The sequence below is a fragment of the Monomorium pharaonis genome, chromosome 6, assembly GCF_013373865.1.
Source record: "Monomorium pharaonis isolate MP-MQ-018 chromosome 6, ASM1337386v2, whole genome shotgun sequence".
In the NCBI taxonomy this organism is placed as follows: domain Eukaryota; kingdom Metazoa; phylum Arthropoda; class Insecta; order Hymenoptera; family Formicidae; genus Monomorium; species Monomorium pharaonis.
Window position 1 is genome coordinate 23,983,258 of NC_050472.1, and position 25,013 is coordinate 24,008,270.

A 25,013-nucleotide genomic window follows, 5' to 3' on the forward strand; every position below is an offset into this window, starting at 1 on the left:
CTGACCAGCTGTACCCCACCCTCTTCTCTATCTTTCTCTCTCGGATACTGACTTCGATGTTACAGTTTTCTGTTTGCACTTTGCATGCGCGTCTCGTTACACGGAATACTGAGCTCTTTAGCCTCTTTCGTAATTCCGACCCATTGATCCAGGAATATGCTTGACTTTACAGCTCATCACATTCGCACAATTGTTTTATTATGCGAATACCTCTGGAGATCATTAAATTGCCAATATGACTTTTATTGTAGTTTATCAAACGTAATTGTGAATTCTTCCGTATAAAAACACGTTGTAATAAAATCCCAAGGATAATGTGATCAAATGTTATTCCGTTAAATGCAAGCAGTCTTGACAACAATAATAGTAAAAGTGACGGGAAAATTATCGGTTTCTACTTTTAATATCCTGTTTATGATGTCCCATCCGGTCGATTCGATATAAATAGAGAAGAAAAAAACAAAAAATAGGAAAATCATAAATTGAATTTATTAAATTAAAACCCAGTGGGGTGCAACAAGATTTACATCGAAGTGTGATAACTGGAGCGTGGAAAGCGCGCAGCATGTTTGTCAAAGATAATGTGTTGCGCTCTCGCATTAAATAAATCAAATTAAACCATAAAAATCATTAAGGACGACAACCTCTCGACGAGCAACGCAAAAAACACCAAACTCGATTTTACGTGCTCGACCTTCCGCGCGAAGAAAGCCCATGATTGCGAGTGAGTGTGGCGAGTGAGTTCGCAATTCGAGCAAAAAGAGGAAAAATGGAGAAAACGAGAAGCGTCGTCCTTGGTGGTCGATGATAGAGGAAGAAAGGACTCGTCGACTTCTCGAGTGGTCAAGAAAGCGGCGTGGACCTCGCAGTGGACAGCGGACAAACCTGTGACACGAGGTCAGACGCTCCTTTCTTTGTAGCAAGCAGGATTCTTTCACTCGACTTCGCGAACTAATGATAAAATTTCCAAATCTTTCAAAAACAAACAGAACACTCATTTCAGCATTCGTTACTTTATTTGATTCTAATAATTAGCTAGAAAAGCAAATACATCTATCTGACAGTTTATCTCGGGTAAACGAGAAGCTGTAAACCGTTAGAATTTTTCTTGTATTTAACTATCAAAATAATCTTTACGTATGTACGTGGATGTAGGCGTATCGAGATAAATTATTGATTTTATTTCGTCCGTTATAACGCAACGATGTGACGTGACGTAATGACGGGAGTATGACAATCCTTACAACCACTTTGTAATAATTATTGCACTCCCGAAGAAATCTTCGCGGTTGTGTCGCAAAGATGACGTATCGCTATTTTCTTCAAATGTCACTCGTTGACAAGCGTGTAGCATGCAAATTCAGCGTGTTTAATATCACGCGTTAACGCGGCGTTTTAATCGCGCGCGCGCGAGAGATCCGGTTACCCCCTTCGGTATCGACACAATCCACTTGATCTGCCCGACCCTGAAGATAATTTATTGAAAACCCGATGACGGCCGCGACGGCCGATGCTGTCTCCGTGTGCGAGGATTACGAAAGATCCGTACGACGGAGGAAAACCTGCAGCTTCCTACATTTCACTCGCGGATTCGCCGCGGTGTCGCGACGCACGCGGAATCATTATCGCTCGGGACATCCCCGGAGGCATGCGTGTCGCCTACGTCTATTCCCGGGATCCTTTGTCAAGATATTAACTTGTCCGACGTTCCACTTTCACTCGTCCGCTCCTCTGATTGATCTCCCATACGTATCCTTCGTGGTGTGTGCACGCTTCGTGGTGTTTCAGGTCAGTGACAGATGACGAAGGGACCGCGTAGGATACGGGACACCCTGAAGGCGGTAAGAGACCTTTGACGGAACATTCTCCCTCTCTGTCCATTCTTTAAAATACAAACGCAGAGCTGCCGTGACAATAGATATCGCGCGCGCGTTACAAATGTCATAAAAATTAAACTATTCATTTAAGCGATCCTCGACCGATTTCAACCACTCCTATCTGTCATCCGATCGCTCATTCGGATCTTTCACAGAGCTCGGGCACTCGACGCGCCACCCATAATTGCCATAGATTGAAATCAAACAGAACGCGACTGTAATCATTCGCATATGTCGGGCTCATAATAATTATACGTCTGAGTGGCTCGTTGCGAAGCGTGGAGCCGCGGGACTGATCCGATGACTATCGCAGGCCTAGAGCAAATATCACGGATTGCGTGCTGCCGCACGCAGCAATGACCTTACAGCATCGATATATCGAGCCCGTGCAGGCACCGCCGCGTCCAACGAGAGCGTCTCGTTCTGTCAGGTGGCGACGCAGGTGTCTTTCTACTACGTGCCCGTGCTGCTGCTGCTGCTGCTGTTGCTGCTGTACTCGCCCAGTCTCTCTTCGTGCCTTTCTCTCTCCTTAAGGCGGAATTACGCCTATGCCCCGGTCGGGCCCCGAAGACGCCAATGCGCCGTTCGACTCCCTCCTCCGGCCTCATCGTCGATCGTAGAAAGCTCTCAACCTGACGATGGTGGTCGGAGCGCAACGCTCCTGCTGGTGGCTTTTCCACTTCCATCGCGCAGTCTTCTGGCCGGACCGGACGCCGCGATCTCGCCCCGCACCCGCACACGAAAAACCCGTGTGCCGTCGTCTCGTCACCGTCGTCCCGCGGTCCTACCGAAAACCGCACGGCGGGCCATTTCCCGGCCGTTGCACGTAACCGTCGGAGTTCCGCGCACGGCGTTCGAGGTGTTTCGTACATCTCTCGCTCGCGTAAAACGTACGATACGTATACTTGTGCGGATTTGCATTTCAAGTGTCAGTCGATGTGAGGACGGTGGGTTTCATGAGGGATTAGCGAAAAACGAGCGGAGCCGAGAGAGACAGGTTTGATCGCCTTTTCATCTGTTTGCGTTGCGCGCGCTGCAAATTATACGTTCTCCAACTCTCGCCGGAGCCGCGTAATCTCGAGGAGTTTCGAGCGGTTTTGTGAAAAATAAGGAATTTTTTAATTCTTTCTTTTTTTTCCCTTCTTTTCATTTCGGAGCGAGCACTTCTCCATCTCTCGCCGTAGCCGCTCGCGAAATTTTCATAACGCGGCTCGTTCGAGAAACATTTCAGTCCGTCCGCGGTGAAACGCACTGTGTACCTTATATGTTTTATTAATTTCGAGCGTTACATGGGATATCTGTGCACGTTACGCCGCTCGAAAGCAAAGAAAGCGAGGCGCCACGACATTTCGACCAACTTAATGAAATTTGTATTGCCTCATCGGCTCTAATGACAGTGTTTATTTAGAAGGAGTTTTCAGCTCCCGCCCGCAGTCAAAATATCATTGCTCTGTCTTGCGACAGCATGTCGTGCATGTCGATCCACGAGATAGCTCGAGGAAAGAGTTTCGAGGAGCTCATTAACTTTAAAATGATGAACTCGAAAATGCTACGGTTTTCAGTTATTTATTATTTATACAAACTATAGCGATATTGCCACAAATAGTACGCGACCGATGAGTCAGATTCATTCGAGTGAACAGAGAAAAGGATCTATGAAAAAATGAGGAACGCGAGCATTAAAGCGAGTCGCTTCGAAGACCGCAATAAAGACAGGACTTTCGCTGCTTGTCGCATCCTGTGTGCCTTCCTGCCCCCGCCTTCTCTCGCTTGTCGTTTTTGCACCTCGATAGCAATGACAACGGGAGCGAACTGGTTTTATCGTCGAATTTTGCTCACATTCGAGCGTGCGCTTTCGCTCCGCGTGCGTTTCCGCTCGAGCGAGTGGCGCGAAATCGAAAGGGCCGCGCGCGAAATTCCGCCCGAAAGCAACGCGCGGGTAATGCAATTTCGATCCCTTTTGCGCAATGTTTACCGAGTGGTCGCGAGTGGTCGTCGCGAGCCAGCGAGTATCGTTCCAGCGAAGTCACGAATTTCTAATCTGCTCGTCGGGAATCGCGAGTAACGAGAAGAGAGTTCGTTCAGCTTAAAGACACGTATATGTACGCTGACGCGCCGCACACGTGTAACGACGGCTTGCACACACTCACGCATCCTCCGCACGCACACATTCGCCGCGAGACGCACGCACGCACGCACGCATCGGTGTACGCACGGTGCACGCTCGCTCCTTGAATCGTATTCCCGATGAAAACTTTCGTCGGTCTTATGGTAATTTATTCGTTCTACCAGCAGGAAATAAATCACACGTTGCCATAAAATCGCGTGAAAAAAAAGCTTTCGAAAAGGATCCCGGAGAAGAAATAAGTGGAGATCATGGAAATAATTAGCTAATTTGTACCTTCTCTCCTCTCTCTCTTTCTCTCTTTCGCACATTAATTTTAATTAACGATAACCGTTTTGGTTTCTTCGATCTGTATAAGAGAACTGACAACGAATCGATAAATATAATGGTCTTATAATGGATTTATAGGGCAAGACATTTCTCAGCGCCTTAACTTTCAGTCAAGTCACGATACCCATTCGCATTCGCCGCGTTCTCATTGTGGGTTTATCTAAATCAAGAATGCACCTAGCGCAGCCGACACTTCATCGATTAGGCGGAGTAAGTTTTCCGTAACCTCGACGGTACCCCAATCAACCATTCTCTCTTCTTCTCTCTCTCTCTCTTTCTCCCCCTGACTCTCTTTTACCCGAGTAATTCATCGCCTCGCTCCGTCCAACAAGTTCTAACGCGTCCACCACGTTCACTTTCAATCTGCGGATTCCGCGAGGCGATTGTATACACGTTCGAAAGTGAATTTAATTTACGCGCGAGGCACGCGTTAGAAGCGACACGCCTCGCCAGCTTCTCTTAATCAAACTCGCCCTTTTTTTTTTCAATTACCGTGTGTCTACTCGTGACTTGATTCTACCGCGGCTTGAAACGCGGCTGCATCGCGGCGCGCGGTTTCACCGCTCGATCCTCTCGGAGCGGAAAATTGAGACGTTACAAGCCGCACCGGAAAGAAAAAAATATTAGCTGCAGTTAGTTGCAGCAGCCAAAGTCTGTGAGGGATAACTAAATTTAAGCTGTAACGCAACTGAAATTTAGTTACCACATATGTATACTCGGATTCTTGCTGCTGCAACTAATCCCCTTTTTCCGTGATGGCACCGATGTCTCAACCGATCTTCCAACGTTAGCGATTATTCAGTTTGCATGGATTCCCTCCGTTTCTGTGAAGACCCCCCACGGAATACCCCTATATGTCTGCGTGAACAGGCAAGTCCGCAACGAGAATTTTAACCGCGCGCGAACTTCGTCGTTACGTAATTAAAAAAGTTTCATAATCACGCGGGGCCCTCGTGTTTTCTCGGCGCCGATCGATCCATCGGCGATGGAGGGTACAGAGCTCGGCAACGGCATCAGTAGCAGCATCAACGACGGCACGTGCTCGCCCGTTTTGCGGGATCTTTTTCATAAACAATATTGCATCGCGCGGCCATGACGACGACGACGTTACGACATAATCCAAGTCCGTCGTCGCGAGCAGCCGCGAGCGCGAGCGGTGGTCGGCTTTCTCCCGATACGCCGGCAGAAAAATAAACGAACGACTTCGCCATAATCGAACGCCTGTATAGCTTTACGGCCGGTCCGTGTGACTCGCGATGATCGAGCTGGTAAAATTCCGTTTTTCCGATCGGATCGTTAATGCCCGGATCCATCGCACGGGGAAGCGGCGATGACCGACTCGGGAAACGCTCGCGGCTGCATGCCATGCACTTGCAGAAAATGCGCTCGGAGAAAAGTGAAGCGGCAATAAAACAGCTTCTATTTGATCGCCGCGTAATTACTAAAGTACACTTCAATTGGGAATAATTGCACGGGATACGCTTACGAGCGGGGATAAATAAAATTTTATAATCGCCAACGATGGCGTTAGGCATCTTAACTGTCTCGGGGTAACTGTTACTTTATTATCTTGTACCCGCCTCTCTGTAAATAATCTCTCTCGGATGATAATCGCATCCACGAGAAGGAGAATTAATAAATGAAAGGATAGCCCGGGTGAAGAGGTACGTGTGCATGCGTACCTTCTGAATACCTCACACAAATAAGATTAACGGTACGAGCAATAAGTTATCGCTAATCCCTATCAGGTAAACAGATTGTAAAACGTCATTGTATTGTTTGAAAGTGGATTTTATGTATATGATAAAATTATGTACTTGATAAACACACAGAAAACATTCCTACTTGAGAATATCTTTTGAAATAATAATATTGAAATTATAAGTTACATAGCATTAAAACAGACGTAATTTGCTTATATGAAGAATTGTATACAGACATCAAGAAAAAATTTATCATTCTTCAATAATGGTTTTTATAAATTAAAAGGAAACAATATCGAAATAGAAAATAATAATATCTAAGAATTATTATATCTATTGATCAAATATCTGTTTCTGTTCGGATTGTTTTGATGTCTTTGGAACTCAAACATAATTTTATCATATTTCGCAGAAAAATGAACCATATACATATCGTTCAATAGAAATCGGACTTCTGAAAGCTCGTAACGTTTCGCCCGAGGATAAAACGAAATTTTGACCACCACTTTCATAGTAAGATAAGACCAGACTGGCGATCGAATGTGTCAACGAGTAAAAAGTATGTCACATCTCCTTCATGTCGACGTTGCGAGAGTCTACTTTCGATAAATATTTATTTATTTTGCAAACACAGAATTTCACAGTTGACAAAAATAATGAAATAACTTGTAACTATTACTGTACGAGCAACAGGTACATTCATATCGTAATTATCGCGACGCTCGATGCCTTACGTTAGCTGCGTTAGATGTTCAGGAACAGGTCAAAGAAACTGTAGAGAACTATAATCTACACTATATAACTTATACAATAGAGGTTACAGTGCAGCAGGAAGCATACTGTAAAATATCTCTTATATGGACCCCAACGGACCCCTTATTGTGCTCTCCTCTCTAACGAACAATCGTTCGCACGGAATAGGAAGAGTAGGAAGACGATGGCGGCGCACCGGCTTCACGACACATTAATCGCGCTAATTATACACGGAGCACAAGCCTCTTCTTAAGGGAGAAATTCGTAGGAGACGGATTCGTTCAATTTTTCACTCTCCGCCCGCTCTTAAATAATAACTTTCGAATAGTTTCGCTTCGGCTATCAAAACAGCATCTATCGCACGTTATTCGCACGTCGCGCTTACGTAAAGATCTAGCAATGAAGCATGCAGGGCTATTAATCGTGTCGATATTAATAGTAAATCCATAAAATTGATAGGCATCGAGAACCTACGTCTAGCTTTTTGCATCGCTAATTTTGGTAACTTGCAAGAGTGTCTTCCTCAGCCGCCGTTGTCTGCATCGATATTGACTTTTGTACGTAAGAATAGATCTTACACAATAAATCGGTAAAATTATCTCGTGACCGATGCTTTACGGTCGAATAAATTTAATTCTCAACCGAGAGTGAAATCATTTATTCCGAAGCCGGTTCTCTCGTCGTAAGGAACGGTAAGAACGCATTCCGCCGAAACACTTTCTGATCGACTCGATCGAACGAATTCTGAGTGTTGCCCAATGACAATTGCTAATCAAAGTTGAAGTACGAGTTGAATTTCGATCAACTTGCCGAAATTCGAGGACACATTTAGCGCGTGCCAAAATTAAAGTGGCGACAATTAATCGATAGGAATTACGACAATTACTTATTGCGCAAGCGATTGATCTCTAATAAACAATCTCGATTACTTCAATTCCGTAATCATCGAAGCATACGTTAAACTTGGTGAATGCAGGTGTTAGAAGCTAATTTCCGAATATTCTATCGTGATTGTAAGCTATTTGTGTTTCATGTACCTATTCATTAAATTTTATTTCGCCTTAAGGAAGAAGTTAGACACATTTCCTTTACTTTAACATAAATTATTAATACGGCGCTTATCGCGAGTAACGTAAAATTAACGAAACACTACCCTCGCAGAAAGCACACATAAATGGATTATGGAAGAATTTCTAAATTCTAATAGGAGAAATCGTTCTAGTGTCAGAACGGAAGCTTGGAATGTGGAAACGCGATATACTGACGAGATATAACGAAAATTGTAACATTTTAAACAAATCTAGCATCTCTTTTAAAAAGCGGCAGAATTAAAAAGAAACTAAGATAAATCATGTTTGACGGTCGCTTATTTTTAAAAAATTAGAAAAAGGTCTAACAACATGTTCTTACACTGAGAAAAAAATGTTAATATGACTAAATTTTCCAACTGAATTAAATTTTGTCTATTCAAGTATTTATATATTTCAATTAACTATATAAATATTTAAATTGAAATTTGTGCATTTAAGTTAAATGCATAAATTCTTGAACTGACAAAATTTTAATTTAGTTAAAAAGTCTTGTCAAATTAATAATATTTCTTTCTCAGTGTATCAATAATAATCATTTTATCTTAATATTAATTAATTTTTTTTTATTCTTTTGATTTATTTTTGATAATAAATTATTATAAATTTTGCTTCATATATAGTGTACGTCGTTCTAATATACTAGACTTATCTCTTTTTTGCATGTTTAAACGCGTATTTAAATATAAATTCGTAGAGGAAAAGCTCAATTCTCGATGCGTGTTTACTTCATTTTGGACACAGCTGTGCAGAATTTCGTTTTAGTCGTGGCACTCAAAAATTCCCAATGCAGCTCTGGCGTTCGTCCAAACAAGTTCAACGTTTCATACTCCGCAATCCAGATAGCAATCTAATTTACAAAAGATTTTTATTTACGCGCACACATGACCAACAGTTCTTGTTGCGATTATTAACATTTGTTCTGCATAAATTTGCTCTGTACAATTACTTTCTACCTATAAGGCAAACAATGCCTGTAACTAATTCAACAAATATCCTTCCTCAATTATAGATAGCACGATAGCATACATTAAAATAGCGAAAAGTATTATGTTCGTAATCTAGTGATCTCATCGAATAATCTGACGGATCATGACGGATTACATCTATTTTAAACAGATCTGCTTTATGAATCGCACTAGAATTACGCGAGGCGTGTCTAATCTGTCTTTGTTCATTGTCCTGGGAAAACAAGCAAAATACGTAATAAAAAAGCATATATATTATATTTTTAAAAAATTTGTTGCTTCAATATTTCACAAAATACATAAGTGGTTTCTCTTTTTATGAGAAATTTTACACAAGCAAAAGTTGTATCCATAAAATATATCTTTATCTCAATATCTCTTCATATTTACCTTCTCTTTTTTCACCCTCTTCCCTCCCTCTTCGTCTCTCTTTTAGTCTCTCCATAAATGACAATCGCTATTTATGTAAATTTGGGCTCTAAGCAGTATTTTCAAAAATTATTATTATTATAAAATTGTGAATTAATTATGCAATCCTATAAAATATAATTTATATGATTTAAAATTGCATATTTATAACACGCATAATACATAATCTCATATTATTTTCATTTTTTTGCAGTCTTAATAATGCAATCTTAATAATTAAAGAGAGAAAGAACAACATATTGAAAAGAAGAAAAACATTTGTCTGTCAGAGTTCCGTTTTATCGCAGCATGTATTCGCTTCTTTTTTTTTATTAACTCTTTCTCTCGTTGCAATGCATTGCAGTCAACATCGATGCATAGTTTTTCTCGATCGACGATTTCAATAATACGGCTTGGAGCGAGCATTCGAATAGCACGCATGAGGAAATGAAAGCTTGCTGTTTCGGCATACTACACTTTTGAAGGCTATCGACTTTTGTAACCACACCTTAATGCAATTCTTAGCGCCATTCGCTAAAGTTTGTTTATTATAGGCGTAAAAGTGCATTAAAATTAATAAATTACACAAAAATAATTCAAAGTTAAAAATATCTTTTAAGTTAGTATTCCTTTAATTCTAATTTTTAAAAAATAATATAAATATCCGTATATCTCTGTATAATCTTTTTTAATTAATATTCTGTCTGAAAACTTTTTTAATATGCAAAAAGTTTTACAAAAAGAAACTGAAATAATTCAAAAAATACTAAGAATCTTTAAAAAATTTTTTTTTGCGACGCTCGTAAAATTCGATTTAAAAAGGCGAATCAATTGAGCAACTGGCGGTACCAGTCATCACTTCCGGTGACCTTTAGTGGGTGTGGATGACCGTTACTTGCATGTCGTAACATAAAATAGTTTACCGTAAGGTAACGTTACCGGTAACATATTTCGCGTACATCTTGATAACGGAGATACTTTCGGAAAATGTTCGATAGGCGATAAGAAAAATACATACAGATCACGTTTAGATAGCATCTTCCATTTTTCGTAATACATAATTAATAAATTGAAGTCTTCTGACAACATGATAATCTTCCAATCGTCATGCTTCAAAGATTATTATGCATACAAAATGTTACATATCTGTACAAATATGCCGTACGAGGTAAGTAAATGTAAAAGAAATATAAATGAAAGGATAAACAGTAAATTATATAACGATGCGATTACGCAAGCAAGTAATATATTTTGTTAAAACTTGTCCGTGTCGAATAAAAATTCATAAATTTTCTTGCAATACAGATCTAATTTGCGCAGCTTCCGGATGAAACTGATCTGTAATCTGGGGAGGACTTCCCATGCCGTCTGAGAACTCGTTCCTCACGTTGTGACACAAACAAAAGGAACAATTACGAAAACTTGTGTAACTGAATAATGCAGTCTTGTACGGCTGCAGCGGGAGGTATCCTCTCTCTTTCTTTCCTACTTTTACAGAAACGATAAGAATCTATTTGGGAACTGGAGCGCGATAGCGCGTTTAATTAATGCGAGCATATACGGCACATTTCTGTGCGGAAAACTGAGAGAAACATAGGAATCGCGTGTCTTTACGTTCAAAAATCACGTGCCCCCTCTCTGCTTAATTAAAGGCGACAGGTGAGAATTCGCATGTTGCGTATCCCGCTTAGATCATTGTAATCGATTAATTTGTATCAAAAACCAAACATATATATGTATAGTTATCACCTTACATTCATCAACAAAACCGAATCTTAAATTAGATCCGATTATTTAAAGCTCGTTAATTGCTGACCGTACAAGTAGTAACAAGTGTACGATCAGTATAGTACAGTCCTGGCGTGTAACTATATCAAGTCCACGATTGGCGATCTAATTTGGTAGTGGAAGGTTGCAAGGTTGCTTTCACCAGACAAGAGGGGAAAAAAAAAGAAACGAAATCTTAAAAGCACGGTGCCATTACGGAGTAATGTGGATTATCGAGGGTTGACGGAACTCTGGAAAAATCAAGGCCATCTGTTACATCTACGAGGTGACAGTTTGCGGCAAATTTAACACAATAAACTCCACAAGTAAAAGTCGTGATACAGAAAGTGGTACATGTGACGTACAAAAGCTAAATGTGCGCTAGGTTTACAGAAAAATTCTAAGGCAACGCGAATCTCCGGCATGAATGAAGAACGCGTACTCGTTGTTATTAGAAGAACGCGACAACTATCGCTCGCGTGAGGATCTAACGTAAGTTATTGAACCAGCAGATTACCGCATCGTAAATCTCCTTCGGAAGATGATGCCACAAGTGCTCTGTAAGCAGAGCCGTGCGCACAAGGAGCATCGATAGGCTCTAATAATTAGACATTCGCAATCGCTACCACAAAGTCACACCCGATATTACGTGATGGCGCATTTATATAACACCAGCATTATCCTTGCATTATATGGTTAGCAGTGGTGACAGCACAGAGAAAGTTCCTATCCGTTCCCATATGCTCGAGCACCTCCACAGTCTACGCGCGGTATGCTACAGCACTCCGCTTTGATTATGCTCGCCGATGCACAGTGCCGTGCGATTGTCATTCAACACCCCGAGGAATTCAACTAGCCTTTCGCAACCGTAAAACTACTTTGCCCTCCGAAACGTCTTACGCAAAAATGACAGACAACTGACGACAGAAATAATGTTTCCAAAAAAGTCGCGTAAAATTGAGAACTTTGATGTGTCAATATAAATTAACAATTATATGATTTCATAATTAGATATAATCTTACACACACACACACACACACATACACACACACACATATATATATAATATAGTTAAAATTATTAATTAGTTCTAAATTATGTATTAATATTTTAATAAAATAGTAAATTGATAGAACTCGCTTTTCAAATTCTATCTCTAAAATTAAATTGAAACGCGGATCAGTTAATTAATTAAATAATAATCGTTCTATTACACAACTAATGTAATCAATTTATTTGTTACAGTGCCAATATGCGGGAGAAACGATGGCTGCTGCTGCTCGCTCTGTATGGTGAGTACAATTCTATAGAATTTGATATGATTCTTCGTTCGTTTCTCGACGGTCATGATTCCTCGATACTAAACGGAGCTTGTCAGCGGGACTTTTACTCGATTTCTACTATTTCTTGAAATCCTGTTTACCGTTCCGAAGAGAAGAAAGAATCTCTCCCGGCCCTTGTCCATCTCGCTGTTCGCCGCGTGATGTCGCGTCCTTAGTATTTTTGGACTTTCCACGGCCGCGGAGGAATGCCGAAGAGACAGTGGCCGACCTTCAACACCCGGGAATTTTACATCGCGCACGTAAATCGAGTCTCAACGCGACTCCTCGTACAATACAAAACAGCGACTGCCTTCCATGTCAAACAAACGGAATTTGAACGGGACAATGGAATGAGCAGTTAAATCAGCTGACATTAGCATAAATAAAACTTGGCAGCTACTTACTTAAAATATTTTGTACATATAAAAGAAAATTAATTTCGTAAAAATGTAAATTCTTCCCTCATATTTTGTTTACAATAAACATTAATTTAAAAACTTATAAAAGATAAAATTTTATAGATTAAATATATGCTAAAGGCAAAATGGTAATTCTGATCGAATTGTCAATCGAGAAACGAAAGATTCTATTTAAAATCTTTAAAAATTACATCAAGCACATTTGGTATTCGTATCGCGATTCATGGCTACGTGCGATTCGCAAAAAAAGCGCTTCACAGAAAAGTTGCACGAAGAAAGAGGGACCTGTCGTGAATGCCAAGAGGTTTCCTTTGTCTCGTCGCGAAGCATGAAATGTGTAATCTTGAGCACTCGAAAATTCCGGATAAGATACTCGACAAACCCTGTGCATTATCGTCACCTGTCCTAGAGGCGATAGAAAAAAAAAACTCGGATCCAACAAAGACGGGATTCTCCAGTGGAAGCTGGCTCGCTAGGATGGACTGCGTCGCGGCTATTTACAAACGCACACTGTGAATCCAAGTCCGCTATCGACCTGTTCTCCACTCGTGATACCCACTGGAGTGGTTTACGTCAGTCACGTGATACTGTGCGTTAGCATTTAGAATGCTTTCTGACATTTTCGCTCGGTCGGCCAGCATTCGATCCGTGGTCTATAAGAGATTCCGCTTAAAAATCACGAAATAATTCGCACCGCTACTCTTACGGCATCGTAAAACTTTTACGATAATTAGCGACGGTGTATTAATCTCATGAACGATGAACGCGCGATGTTCACGGCTAGCCTGATCATCTGATCATCATTACGCACCACGGCGTAGATACGTGCGCGTAAAACGTGCACGTAAATGCGTTTCGCGTCGCATCATAATTCCTTTAATGAAGATCACCGCCAAGGCGAAAGAAGACGCCCGTCACGCCCTACGGAGGGAAGAAAATGTCAGGTCATTCCCATTCGATCGAGACTACGCGTCGTCGACGGACAATTGAATGAGGCAATTTATATACCGACGTACAGAAATAGCGGCAAACGACGATGATTTCGTCATGAAAACCGATTTATTGTATAACGTTTACAGGGCGGGATCACGCCCACGTTAACATTTCCCACAAACGGAATGCGAGCACGTTCCCATAATTCATTTTTATGCAACGCGCCGACCCATACGGTGCGGCTCTTTATCGATCGCAGCTTAGAAAAGTACGATCCCGTTATACGATCGCCGGGTCTACACCGTGTATACATTTTCAACATCACCAACTTCGAGGACATCCACTTTCCGGTCCACGAACCGCGTTCACGTCGGTCGTCGCGCAACCCTAATTAGCTCAATGGAGGCGCGAACATGTTTTTCCGTATGTACCTTGCACCACCGCTCGGAAATCGTGTCGAAAATAACGGGAGCGAAAGACACAGCCGTAAAAACAATGGATGTAAGTCCTATAGAAACCGTAAGTCGGTTGAAATACCTGGCTGGCGACTGTAATCTAAAGTTTTAACGATTAATTAAGTAAGTGTTAGCGATAGGATTTATACCTACGTATATTAATTCTCACTTTACTCCTTCTTCGAGAAACTCAATTGAATACATTCGCAGCGTGTGAATTATCGATTGTACCGCATTCATAAAGGCATATATAACATCGTGAGATAAGTCTGATGGAAAGTGCAAAACAATTTATGTCTTAACTCACGCTTCACACCTGATTCGCTAGACTGTCCACATCTCGTATCTTAATTTTCTCGGTTGCTAATTCCTAAAATAACCTTGGACTACTTCAAAACAGTCACAAATATGATTTAATAGCAAGGCTTTACAAAGTCGTCAATAATAATTAAAAATAGCACTTTACTTTTCTCATTTTTTGGGCAAAATTGAATAAATTAATATATTTCTTAAACTAAATTGATTAGAAAATTAATGACTCATAAAATTAACTTACAAGGGAACCTCGCGAGAACCCATAAATTCCGATTTTAATGAAACTTGTAAAAATTTCGATATTTTCCGCAATTGTCAGCCTATTGCATTAATTATTTTTTACAACACTCTGTGTATTGTACCCTTATACTGTAAAACTTTCGTATGAAACATTTTTTTATATTTTGTTTAATTTACGAGATATATCGAAAAACCGCAAAAATCATCTCAACTTTGAAGGGTAGTTTTACCCCTTTAAATCGTTTTTGGGCACCAACTAAAAATTTCTAAATTCATGTATTCACCCCCTCTACATTTATGCCAAGTTTCATTAAAATCTGAATTTTCGAGTTCGCGAGGTTCCCTTGTTAGTCACGTAAAACATTATATGAAGAAAAAGATTGGTTAAAAATTATATTTAGATTAGTCTAAGTTAAATTAAAAGTAAATATTAAAAAGCATTATTTATATTAAATTAAAATGTCATCATTTTTTAAAATTAGATTAATCAAAACAATTATAACACAAATTATCAAATAAATTTAATATTTTCTTATTAAAAAAACAAACAAATATTATTTTTCTTTATAAAAACCTATGAAATAAAGATGAAATGTACGATGTATAAAATGATGTACGATTGAATATTAATACAGCATATACGAGCTTACCGCATATAAACATATGTAATTCATATATTATAGGTCGTAAATCAACAAAATGTGGAAAGGAAATGATCAATACACAGCCTTGATCCGTTTAAGAACAATTACCCAACCGAATGCGCTCGCTCGGCGAGAGAAAATTGCAACATTTATGTTGGGTTCTCACCACACTCTCCTTGCCTAAGTTTTGCAACGCCGACGCTTCTTCGCGGTTTACGTAATCCGCGGATACGTGGCAACCTTTTTCCTTAATGTATCAGACTCATCGGGGCCATCGATACTCCTCAGGCGAGCAAGCCGCACTATATTTATCTCAAACGCAATTAATCGTGCGGCTGTGGGAAGACACGACATCCATCCACGCTTCCTAATAATTTTTAAATCAACGATTCTTAAGTTCTCAATGACGAGATCGCTCCTTTACGCATTTCTAGGAATACTATTGGCCCACGCAGTCTCCGCAGCACTCAAGGCCAGGCCGAAATTTAAGATTGCGACAACTTCCACGACGACGACAACGACCACCACGACCGAGGAGCCTAACGTGGAAGAAAATGATCAGGCAAATTCAGAGGTACGTGAAAAAAACTGTCGTATTTAGAATAAATTACAAATTAGTACGATTAATCCTTGAATGTTATCCAATAATCTTTGACAACCCAAGAATTATATGAATCCTGATTATCGCGTTCTTAAGTTTTACCAATTTATCATTTAAAACTGATTCTAGAGATCAACAGTAATCAAAATAATTTTAGCGAATCTAATCTTTGATGTTATAGACAGGAATAAAATAAATACTTTATGCAATTTGCGCTCATTTCCATCAAAAGTACCGAACTGAAATTACATCGGTATCATCCTTGTTCTAAATCGTGCGAGCGTGCTGTTCAGGTGGCACGACGTAGGCGAAACATGATCGTCTATCGTCGATCGTTGCAAAACCGCGATGCCACAGTCACGACGGTCGTGTACCAAACGAGTTCTCATTTCGCCAGTACCTCTTCGCGAATAAAACGAGAACCTCCTCCTGCCTCTCCTTCCTCCCCCCTCCCCCTGAGCAAACGCAATACGACATAAATTAGTCGGTAATACATCTTGGAAACAAGATAGAGCGCATTGACCACCGTGGTAATACGATAAACATCGCGTGTCGTGTTCCAAATCACGAAGACAGCACTGCGTAAACTTCCACGCCGCGTAAATCCGGTCTGACACCACGTCTCTCATCCGTATCTGCATCTGCGGAGGCGCCGTAGTACCTTGATTAATGTATGCCGCCATCAAATCAATTAACTTTCAAGTAAGCTCCCGGCGCGCACGGCAGGCAGGTTCACCTTCGCACACGAACGAGCGAATGTGACATCATCAAATCGAACTCGGGCGCTCATCGCTAATCATTATACCACGACGCAGCGGTTTCTTCAAGCGTGAAATAACTTTTCTACAAGATACTGGTCTATCAGACGCGCTTTTCCGTCCACGGTACACGGAAACTGTCATTACAGCAAAATCGGTATCGAACCGAAGGCTCGTGTTTCCCGTATCGTAGGAAATGAAAGCCATTCTAGCGCGAGATCCGACATAGTCGTACACGTGTGTAGTGAAGCAATTTCAAATTTTTCAAATCCATTGTCTTTGATTCTATATTATTAAGTTTAATATCGCGAAAAATTCCAAGGATCAAACTAATTTATTTTGTTTTTTTTTTTTCAGATGACGACGGTCGCGTCCGAGACCAACGGAACGACCGGGCACACTCTGACGGGAATTCCACAGATCGATTACATATGGGATCCAAATTTACCGCGCGAGTTAAACGGATATAATCTCAGTGATTATCCATTTTATAATAGTATACCCGAGGATATCGATTTCAAATGCGACGGCTTACATGACGGATTCTACGCCAGCGTGCCGCACAAGTGTCAGGTAATTAAAATTTAATCACACTTACATTATAGAAATAGTATCTAATCAAGAAAATAACGGTGGTGCTTTTGATATAACAAGAAACTAGCGCGAATCTCTACATCAAACGATATCCATAATGAGCGGCACAAATGCCGATTTCATTTATTAGACATTGACGCTACTGTGCGTGTAATTTGCAACGATAACAAGAATTATCTTCTTGATAAGAAAAAGATGCCAATTTTGATGCGGCCAGAGGGAAATTAGTTGTCGCTTGATCGAATCTAAAGAAAGATTCCGATATTTCTCTCGCGTAATAAACAGGTGTCAATGATCCGAGAGCGTTACCTTCTAATTTCTACGGAAGGCAGTGATCAACTGTTCGATTCCAGCAATCGGTCGATGGCATCTACGAGGATCGGATTGATAAGCGTGAACATCGACGCGACCACGAACGAAAGCGAGTTCTCGGGCAAGACGTGAATGCAAAAAAAATGCGATTGAGCACACTTTTACCAATCATCGCATCGCTGAGAGCGATCGTTTCACCGCGAATCCCGGTATCACAAGTTTTGCCGCATAAAAAACCGACCGATTGAGAAATCATCGTTGCAGATTCATTCGCGTCGTTTAAATCGAACAAAATTATACAGTCCTGATGTAATTACCGTAGGCAATAAGCGGTAATTATTTTAACTCTATGTGTGTACGCGTAGCAAGCGCGAGGAATTTTTATTATATAAAATTAAAAATATCGCGCGCACTGTAATTTAAACCATCGCGATGCCAATTTCTCAGTTTGCATGACGAGAATAGCCAAGAAAGATACGCAGAGGAAAAATGAATATCGATTCAATAATCATTGTTCCATATGTAAATAAAAATTTAAAACCTCTAAAGAGTTTAATAATTTTAAATCACCATAACATTATATTTTTATTTCAATTGTAACAGTCATAAAAATATATGATTGTTTTGATAATAATAGATATTAAAAAATTAAAATTCTTGATTTAAAGATATTGTTTTTTCTTGTCTAACATTTTTTTCTACTCATAAAAATTATTTTTTAATAAAGGTAAATATGCTTTATTTTTCTCGATAAAACTATACAAAATTTGTTCACGTAAGCAAGTTATGTCTATTCAAGTTTTTTTTTAATTTTATTAAATTCTATAATATTTCAAAATCTTTAAAGAACATTTTGTATGCTTCCTTATATATGAGACAATGATTGATTAATTTTTTTCTGTGTAAATCTCAATAACAGTTATACAATAAGCAATTGCACTAATCTGCATAAATACATCTAGAACAATAAATGTATAAATGTCATATACATAAAACTACTGTATAATTTATCTTATTATATATCGAGTGGTATATTGATAAAATAAACCACGTTATTAATGAACGCCAATTAATTAGTAGATACATCGTCGATCTTTTATTGTCGTCAATTGCAAAAGCAGCAAAGTAGAAACCGATATCGAAAGTGAAAAACCTTCTGCCGACCGCGATAACAAGGTCACCGTGGAAAGAAGGCGAGGAGAAGAGGACTTTCGTGGTCCGCTACGCTTCCCGTCCCTGACCGTTCCGCGATTCACGTGCGCACGGACTCCTAGGATTGTGAAAGCGATTGCAAAGTAGCCCCTTTCCGACCGGACTCGGCTCGTTTTTCTTATCGATCATTTTCGCGAGACCGCGGAGAGAACGAGTGGAGCATTGTCATGCAAATGTAACGAGGGTTCGTCGGCCGGGACGTGCTCTGCGCGGTACGTTGTAGGGGGAAAAAAAAGGGGGACGTTAAGGAAGACCGGTCATCCCGCGCGCTGTGCGAAAGATTTGTCGCGGAAGAGAAATTGGGAAATGAGCGATTAATTCTCCACCGGCTTCCTGCCAGGAAGCCACTTGCGATCGTTCGGGTTATTTTCTGATCTTTCCAGCCTCCAGGCAAAATTTGCAATTGTAATGATCCTGCTGATTAATGTGATCGGTGGAACGTTCGTCGAGGACAATAACAGTGATAACTCACGACACTAAGGACCCGAAAGATATCGTACGCGGAAACGTCAAATAAAGAAAGATGCGTTCTGAATAATTCTAGCGCTTAGTTCTCATGCAAACCGTGATCTATTCTCCGTGTTCGGTATGGAGGAGGAAATCTCGAGCAGCCGAACATTTTATCGACTTTCCACCGTAAATTCTTCACAGAGTTGAAACTATCGGTGGATCAGAATCTCCGAACGTGCAGTATTACATACGCGATTCACCAAACTGAATTCTACCAATAGTTTCGTTCAACAATTGATTAAAATCAGTTCGACGCTTGTTTGCACGAGACTAGAAAATAAATTGGATACGGGGCTAAATTTTCAATAAAATTACAACAATTCTAACTGTTCTGAAATTTACTCTACGCCTCCGTGCGCGTATGAGACACGTCAGACACGCGATTAGATGCCCGTCTGACATTTACATGTTACGAGTTGAGTAAGATTCATGATCTATTATTGGCGGAGGGATCTCCGAGCTAGCCTCTGCTTTTTATGACGGGCTGTCAGTGAAACGATGCCGAACACTTATCGAAAGGATGTGCTCTGAATGATTCCAGATAATTTCCCTGGATAATTCTACGGCGTTTGTGCGTCCCAGATAATACCACACAGCCCTCACACAAAGACGCTTTTTTATTCGTGACCGTACCGTAGAATGCACATTTATGTGACTCCGTGCTATTATTCGCACTCGCCATACATACATACATACAACACACACACACGCGCGCGCGCGCGCGCGCGGTCGCCGTGTGAAAGCTACGCGGTGGCGTGCGGCAAGATCGCCCGAGTTCGTTCGCGGTGAAAAGTGTGCTGAAATCGTCGTGTCGCCAAACGTTTCGTTACCTCGGTGAGGGACAGCCGACGTAACGCGAATCGCGAGCGAGATTCGCGGGGACAAAATCAAAAGGAAAACGACCAAAAGGCACCTTCGAAAATCTCGAAAGTCTGACACGCGGCGCCGATTTGCGCTGTCCACTTTCACCTATCGATCGCGATTCGATTTCGTAAACGCCCAGGCGTCGAAATCCATTCCGTATTCTTAATGGCCGTCGTTATCGCAATTAACGACGCGCCTGTTCTTGTCGGTACAACGTGTCGCGATAATTTTAATATCGAACGCGTGTTTTCTCTCTTTTCTCAAGGTCTACCATCATTGTCTCTTCGGCACCCGGTATGACTTCCTGTGCGCCAATTTCACGGCGTTCGACCAGAAGACCTTCATCTGCCACTTCGTGTCCGAGGTCGACTGCGCCAACTCCAAGAGGTATTGGCACAGAAACGACGCCCTTTACCAAGCTGCCACGACCACGACGACAACAACGACTACCGTGGCGCCGGTCACCGTGCCGACCAGTCGAGCACCTGCACGTGATCGGATTTCGCCCAGGAGGAGACCTCCGGCGAGAAGAAGACCCTACGATTACTACGAGGAAGATTATTACGACGATGAGTACGGCCGCCCGCGAGACTTTGTCGGCCGAGATGACTACGAGTACGATGATAGGAAGTACAGGCGGGACCGAGATCGCGAGTTCAGGGATCGGGATCGCGATCGTGACTTCCGCGATAGAGATCCGCCGGCGCGCGATAGAGACAGATATCCGGCGAGAGGAAATCGAAGAGAGCCACCCAGATCGAGAGACCCGCTGGAGGATGACTTGAGACCCCGGGGAAGGAATCCGGATCAAGGTATCAGATCTACCTCGAGGGAGGTAGACGATTCAGATGTGTACGACAGACGTCCGGAGTCGAGAAACAGGGATACCGATGAACGGAGATATTCCGATAAGAGGTGAGAACACGCTGATGTTGATCCTATCAAAAATCACTTCTACATGTCTTGCACATGCAGCAATACCTTTGAATTTTGCATTGTTCGAACGATACACGCTTACGAAACTTGATATTATATTCTGTTTACGTCAGATATAGAGATGATTACGACGATAAGGAGGCCGCAGCACCTTCGGCGAGTGCGTCGTCCAATACGGAAGGGCTGGTGAAGCCGGCTGCACCCAGCAGTTCGGTTTACTCGAGGCCGAGAGCGCCGCCGAAGATTAGGCGACCGGTACCGCTTTCGGAGCAAGACAAATACGCGTACAAAACCACCCCCGTGCAGCCAACAGGTAGAATTTACCTGAAAAAATTTTCGACATTAAAAGTTAGTAAGTCGCGTTAAAAATAATGAAAAAATGAAATTGTGATTAAAGAGGAGCCACGGCGGCGACCGGCAGATTTAGCGGAGGACGATTACTACGATGACGAGTTAGAGGACGTCAGACCAAGCAGAAGGCCACTCAGAAGGAGACCCTCGTACAGGGATAGAGACAGGGACAGAGACTTCTACGAAGTTCGGGACCGGGATCGTCCGCTCAGGTAAGGTAACGTACACAACACCGATAAAATTATACTCGACGAACTAAACTACTAAAAAAAATCATACTCATGAGCAGTACGTTTAAAAAAAGAATAATTGTCATGATAATCGAAATGTGAAATATCATAATAAATTACTAATTATATTTTATATTTATTCTAATCGTCACATAAAAAAATACATCGTTGATATACAGTCATTGTTAACGTATTTTTCCATCCGTACCGTATAGAATTCTCAAACTGCTTTGTAACTAATATAAAAACAAAAGTGTTGTGTCAATCAATCCATAAAGGTTTAATGCAATTGCCATTGAACACATTAATCATTGACAATAATTAATTACACAATTAGTGACAACAGCAATTGATTTTTAGAACTCGTTATCACTCACCGCCAGAAGAGGTACGACTCAGAACGCATCAGGATCGTCCGAGAGATCGTTACTACGATCGAGACAGGGACCGTAATAGGGATCGAGCTCTCGATCGTGGAAAAGATCGCGATTCGCGAGGAAGATCGCCAGATTCCGACAGACAAGAGCGACCGTATTCGCCCAGGGTTCTCGATCGCGAGAGAGACGCCGAACGATCACGATCCTCCTCGAGGTCGAAGGATCCATTGGACGTCACTGAAGGATCAAGAAGACCCAACTCGTATGATCGAACAACTGAGAAAACTACCACCACCACCACCACAACTACAACTACAACGACTTGCTTACCAGAACAGCTCATCCGTAAGCCTGAGGAAGACTCTAAAGATACGGTAACTGACCGATCGGAAAAGCCATCTTACCCGGAACGACCAGCCAGACCTACTCAGACTCAAAGTGGTCGCGTAGTGAGTGATACTCAAGATTATCACGGAAATTTATCCGAGAAATCTCAGAGAACGTCTCAGCAAGTGGATTATCAAGATAGAGACTTGGAAGGTAGAAACGAACAGAGTCATCATCAGGTCGCGTACCCAGACGAGTACTCTTCCGAATATTACGACGAGCCACTGGAAGAACCACCGTCTCCTCCACCCCCTCGTACCACTGTTCGAATCGTAAAGAGGCCTTTCCTACCGTCTCGAGGCGGTAATCCTAATCCAAGGGGATTATCCCCGGTCGGCTCTAAAGCATCGCATTCGTCCAGAAAAGATGAAGAAACAACAACCGATCACCGAAGCACTTTAGAAAATGAATACAGAGGTTATTACATACAAGAGGAACAACAAGACAACAGAAACGTTAACCATCAGGAGCCACCCCTGAGATCAGATAATAAACAGACCTATGACGCTTATAAAGCCATCCAGAACGATCTTCAGAAGAAACAACGCCAAGACGAGTATGATAGCGTGATATCTAGACCAGCGTTGCGAAAACCGATAGAGAAAAACAATGAGGAGGAAGTCGCAAGAGGCCAGGAAGATCTATCGAATTCCTCTAGAGGACACTCCACTCAAAATCAATCGTACGATTTGCGTAACCATCAAAACGAAAATCTGACACCAAAGTGGATAGAGAATTATTCGAGCGAAAAGCACGCAAATATCGGTAATGTACAGACATCTTCAGGTTCTCCAATCCGCAGCAAGGTGAGACTTCCTTCTATCGAGACCACGCCGAACGTCTACAGCTCGACGTACAGGAACGAAGACTTTCAAGATCAACCGTCGGGACCGGGCAGTTACAGGGCAAAGCAAAGGATCAACGAAGTGACGCATCGCCTTCAAGATATCCCCGAGAGTGAATACGACGTTACTCTGAATGACGCTCTAACGCCGACTTTGGTTCAGGAAGCCAATTTGCCGAGCGGATTTGTCCTACCTCTTCACAGACAGCTGGGTAGAGACACTGTGCTACAGCCCTCCGAGAATAACTATAAGCTCTCCAGGCCAATCAATCAGCAACATCAGCAGCAGCAACAGCAACAACAGCAGCACCATCAGCATCAACAAAAAACGTTCGTTCCGAGTCCTCCGTTCCTGCCGACGAGCATCAACAATAACGATCGGAGTCGAACGATATACTACAGGACGCCGGAGGCTATACAGGTCAGCGGAGCGCAATACAGACAGCAGAGACCATGGCAAGATTACACGGCGTACTAACGGGATAACACATCGTAATGTACCGATTACGAGTGTTTAACGGGGAAGCGTTTGAAGTTTCACGAGGCTCACATCTTGCCTCACGAGCGCTAAACGATTAATTTATACTGCCACCGATCGACTTAGGAAAGGCACTTTCATGGAAGAGAAACACTGCGTTCTTTTATGAAACTGGCTTTCCGCGAATGGACCTATCGCGTTCGATCCTTAGCCCTGTTGCAATCAGATGATCAGTGTCTTTCATTCCAAAGAACGCGCCACGCACTCGTCGCGCCGCTCTGAGGGTAGAAAATAATTTGCGGACGATTCAGTTAGGTATTAATAGCTCGCGTGATTTCGAGACGATATAAATTATTGAAAATTAAACAATTCGAGAAGAAACGGGAGATTATTATCAATCGTGAAATGACGCTACGCCACACCTTTAGAGAAAAGAAATCCTAATGCAATAGTTAAATACAAAAGACATTGATGAGATATTAATCATCCTGATGGTCATCGATACTCATTATTATTCACGCGTACTGCGATAAAAAGCAAAGGCAGGATTAATGTTCAACGATAACACCAATTATAGATAATTCGTTCTAAGATCTTCGCTAGTAAAATTCTGATTAATAAGATTCATTTAAAATCACGTAGCGCTACACAAATAGTGTAGCGCGTGTCGATAAACTCGTTTCCTCTGAACGTGATACAATAACACAAAACTTAAAATAACGTGATACATTCTAATAACAATTTAACTTACGATATTAATACATGTCATTCACATTAATCGAAATCGTCATTAAAGTTTCAGAGGTGCTGCAAAAGATATCTCCATTTGTCTTAAATAAGCAAATAAGCAACTTGTAAATAATCATGTAACTCTATATCTTAAACACATTCGTTCAATGAAATTGCGATTCAAAATATGTTGGCTCTCTATAAAAAAAAATCTATATACATTAAGTTTTATCGTCGAATTCGATAGCTATTACGAGCGGATAAGTCTTCCTGAGCGTATATCTTGTCTTAAAGCTATGTCGATATTTACGTATGATATAAAAGAGTGAGAAAATATACTTACTTGTTATTCATTGTCTCTCTTTACCCTTTGATAGCTATAACACGCAAATATAGCAGTAATTATGCTTAAAAACGTTTATTTGTAGAATTTTTAGAGACCTTTATTTTCATTTGTACTGTTTAGTACAAATTAGACAAAT

General features: G+C 41.4%; 1 protein-coding gene across 2 annotated transcripts; it reads left to right on the forward strand.

Moving 5' to 3' along the window:
* Positions 1–24,869, forward strand: LOC105828533 (uncharacterized protein DDB_G0283697). Of its 2 annotated transcripts, none has more exons than XM_012666900.3 (8): positions 1–1,841; positions 12,266–12,312; positions 15,783–15,922; positions 17,065–17,280; positions 20,465–21,114; positions 21,249–21,448; positions 21,533–21,698; positions 22,077–24,869. In XM_012666900.3, exons 2-8 carry the CDS (start codon positions 12,273–12,275, stop codon positions 23,800–23,802), a joined length of 3,138 nt encoding a protein of 1,045 aa, XP_012522354.2. In that variant the 5' UTR covers positions 1–1,841; positions 12,266–12,272; the 3' UTR covers positions 23,803–24,869. The 2 variants fall into 2 exon arrangements, with proteins under 2 accessions (XP_012522354.2, XP_012522363.2); XM_012666909.3 differs by lacking the exon at positions 1–1,841 and adding an exon at positions 2,621–2,874.
* The last annotated feature ends 144 nt before the right edge of the window (positions 24,870–25,013 follow it).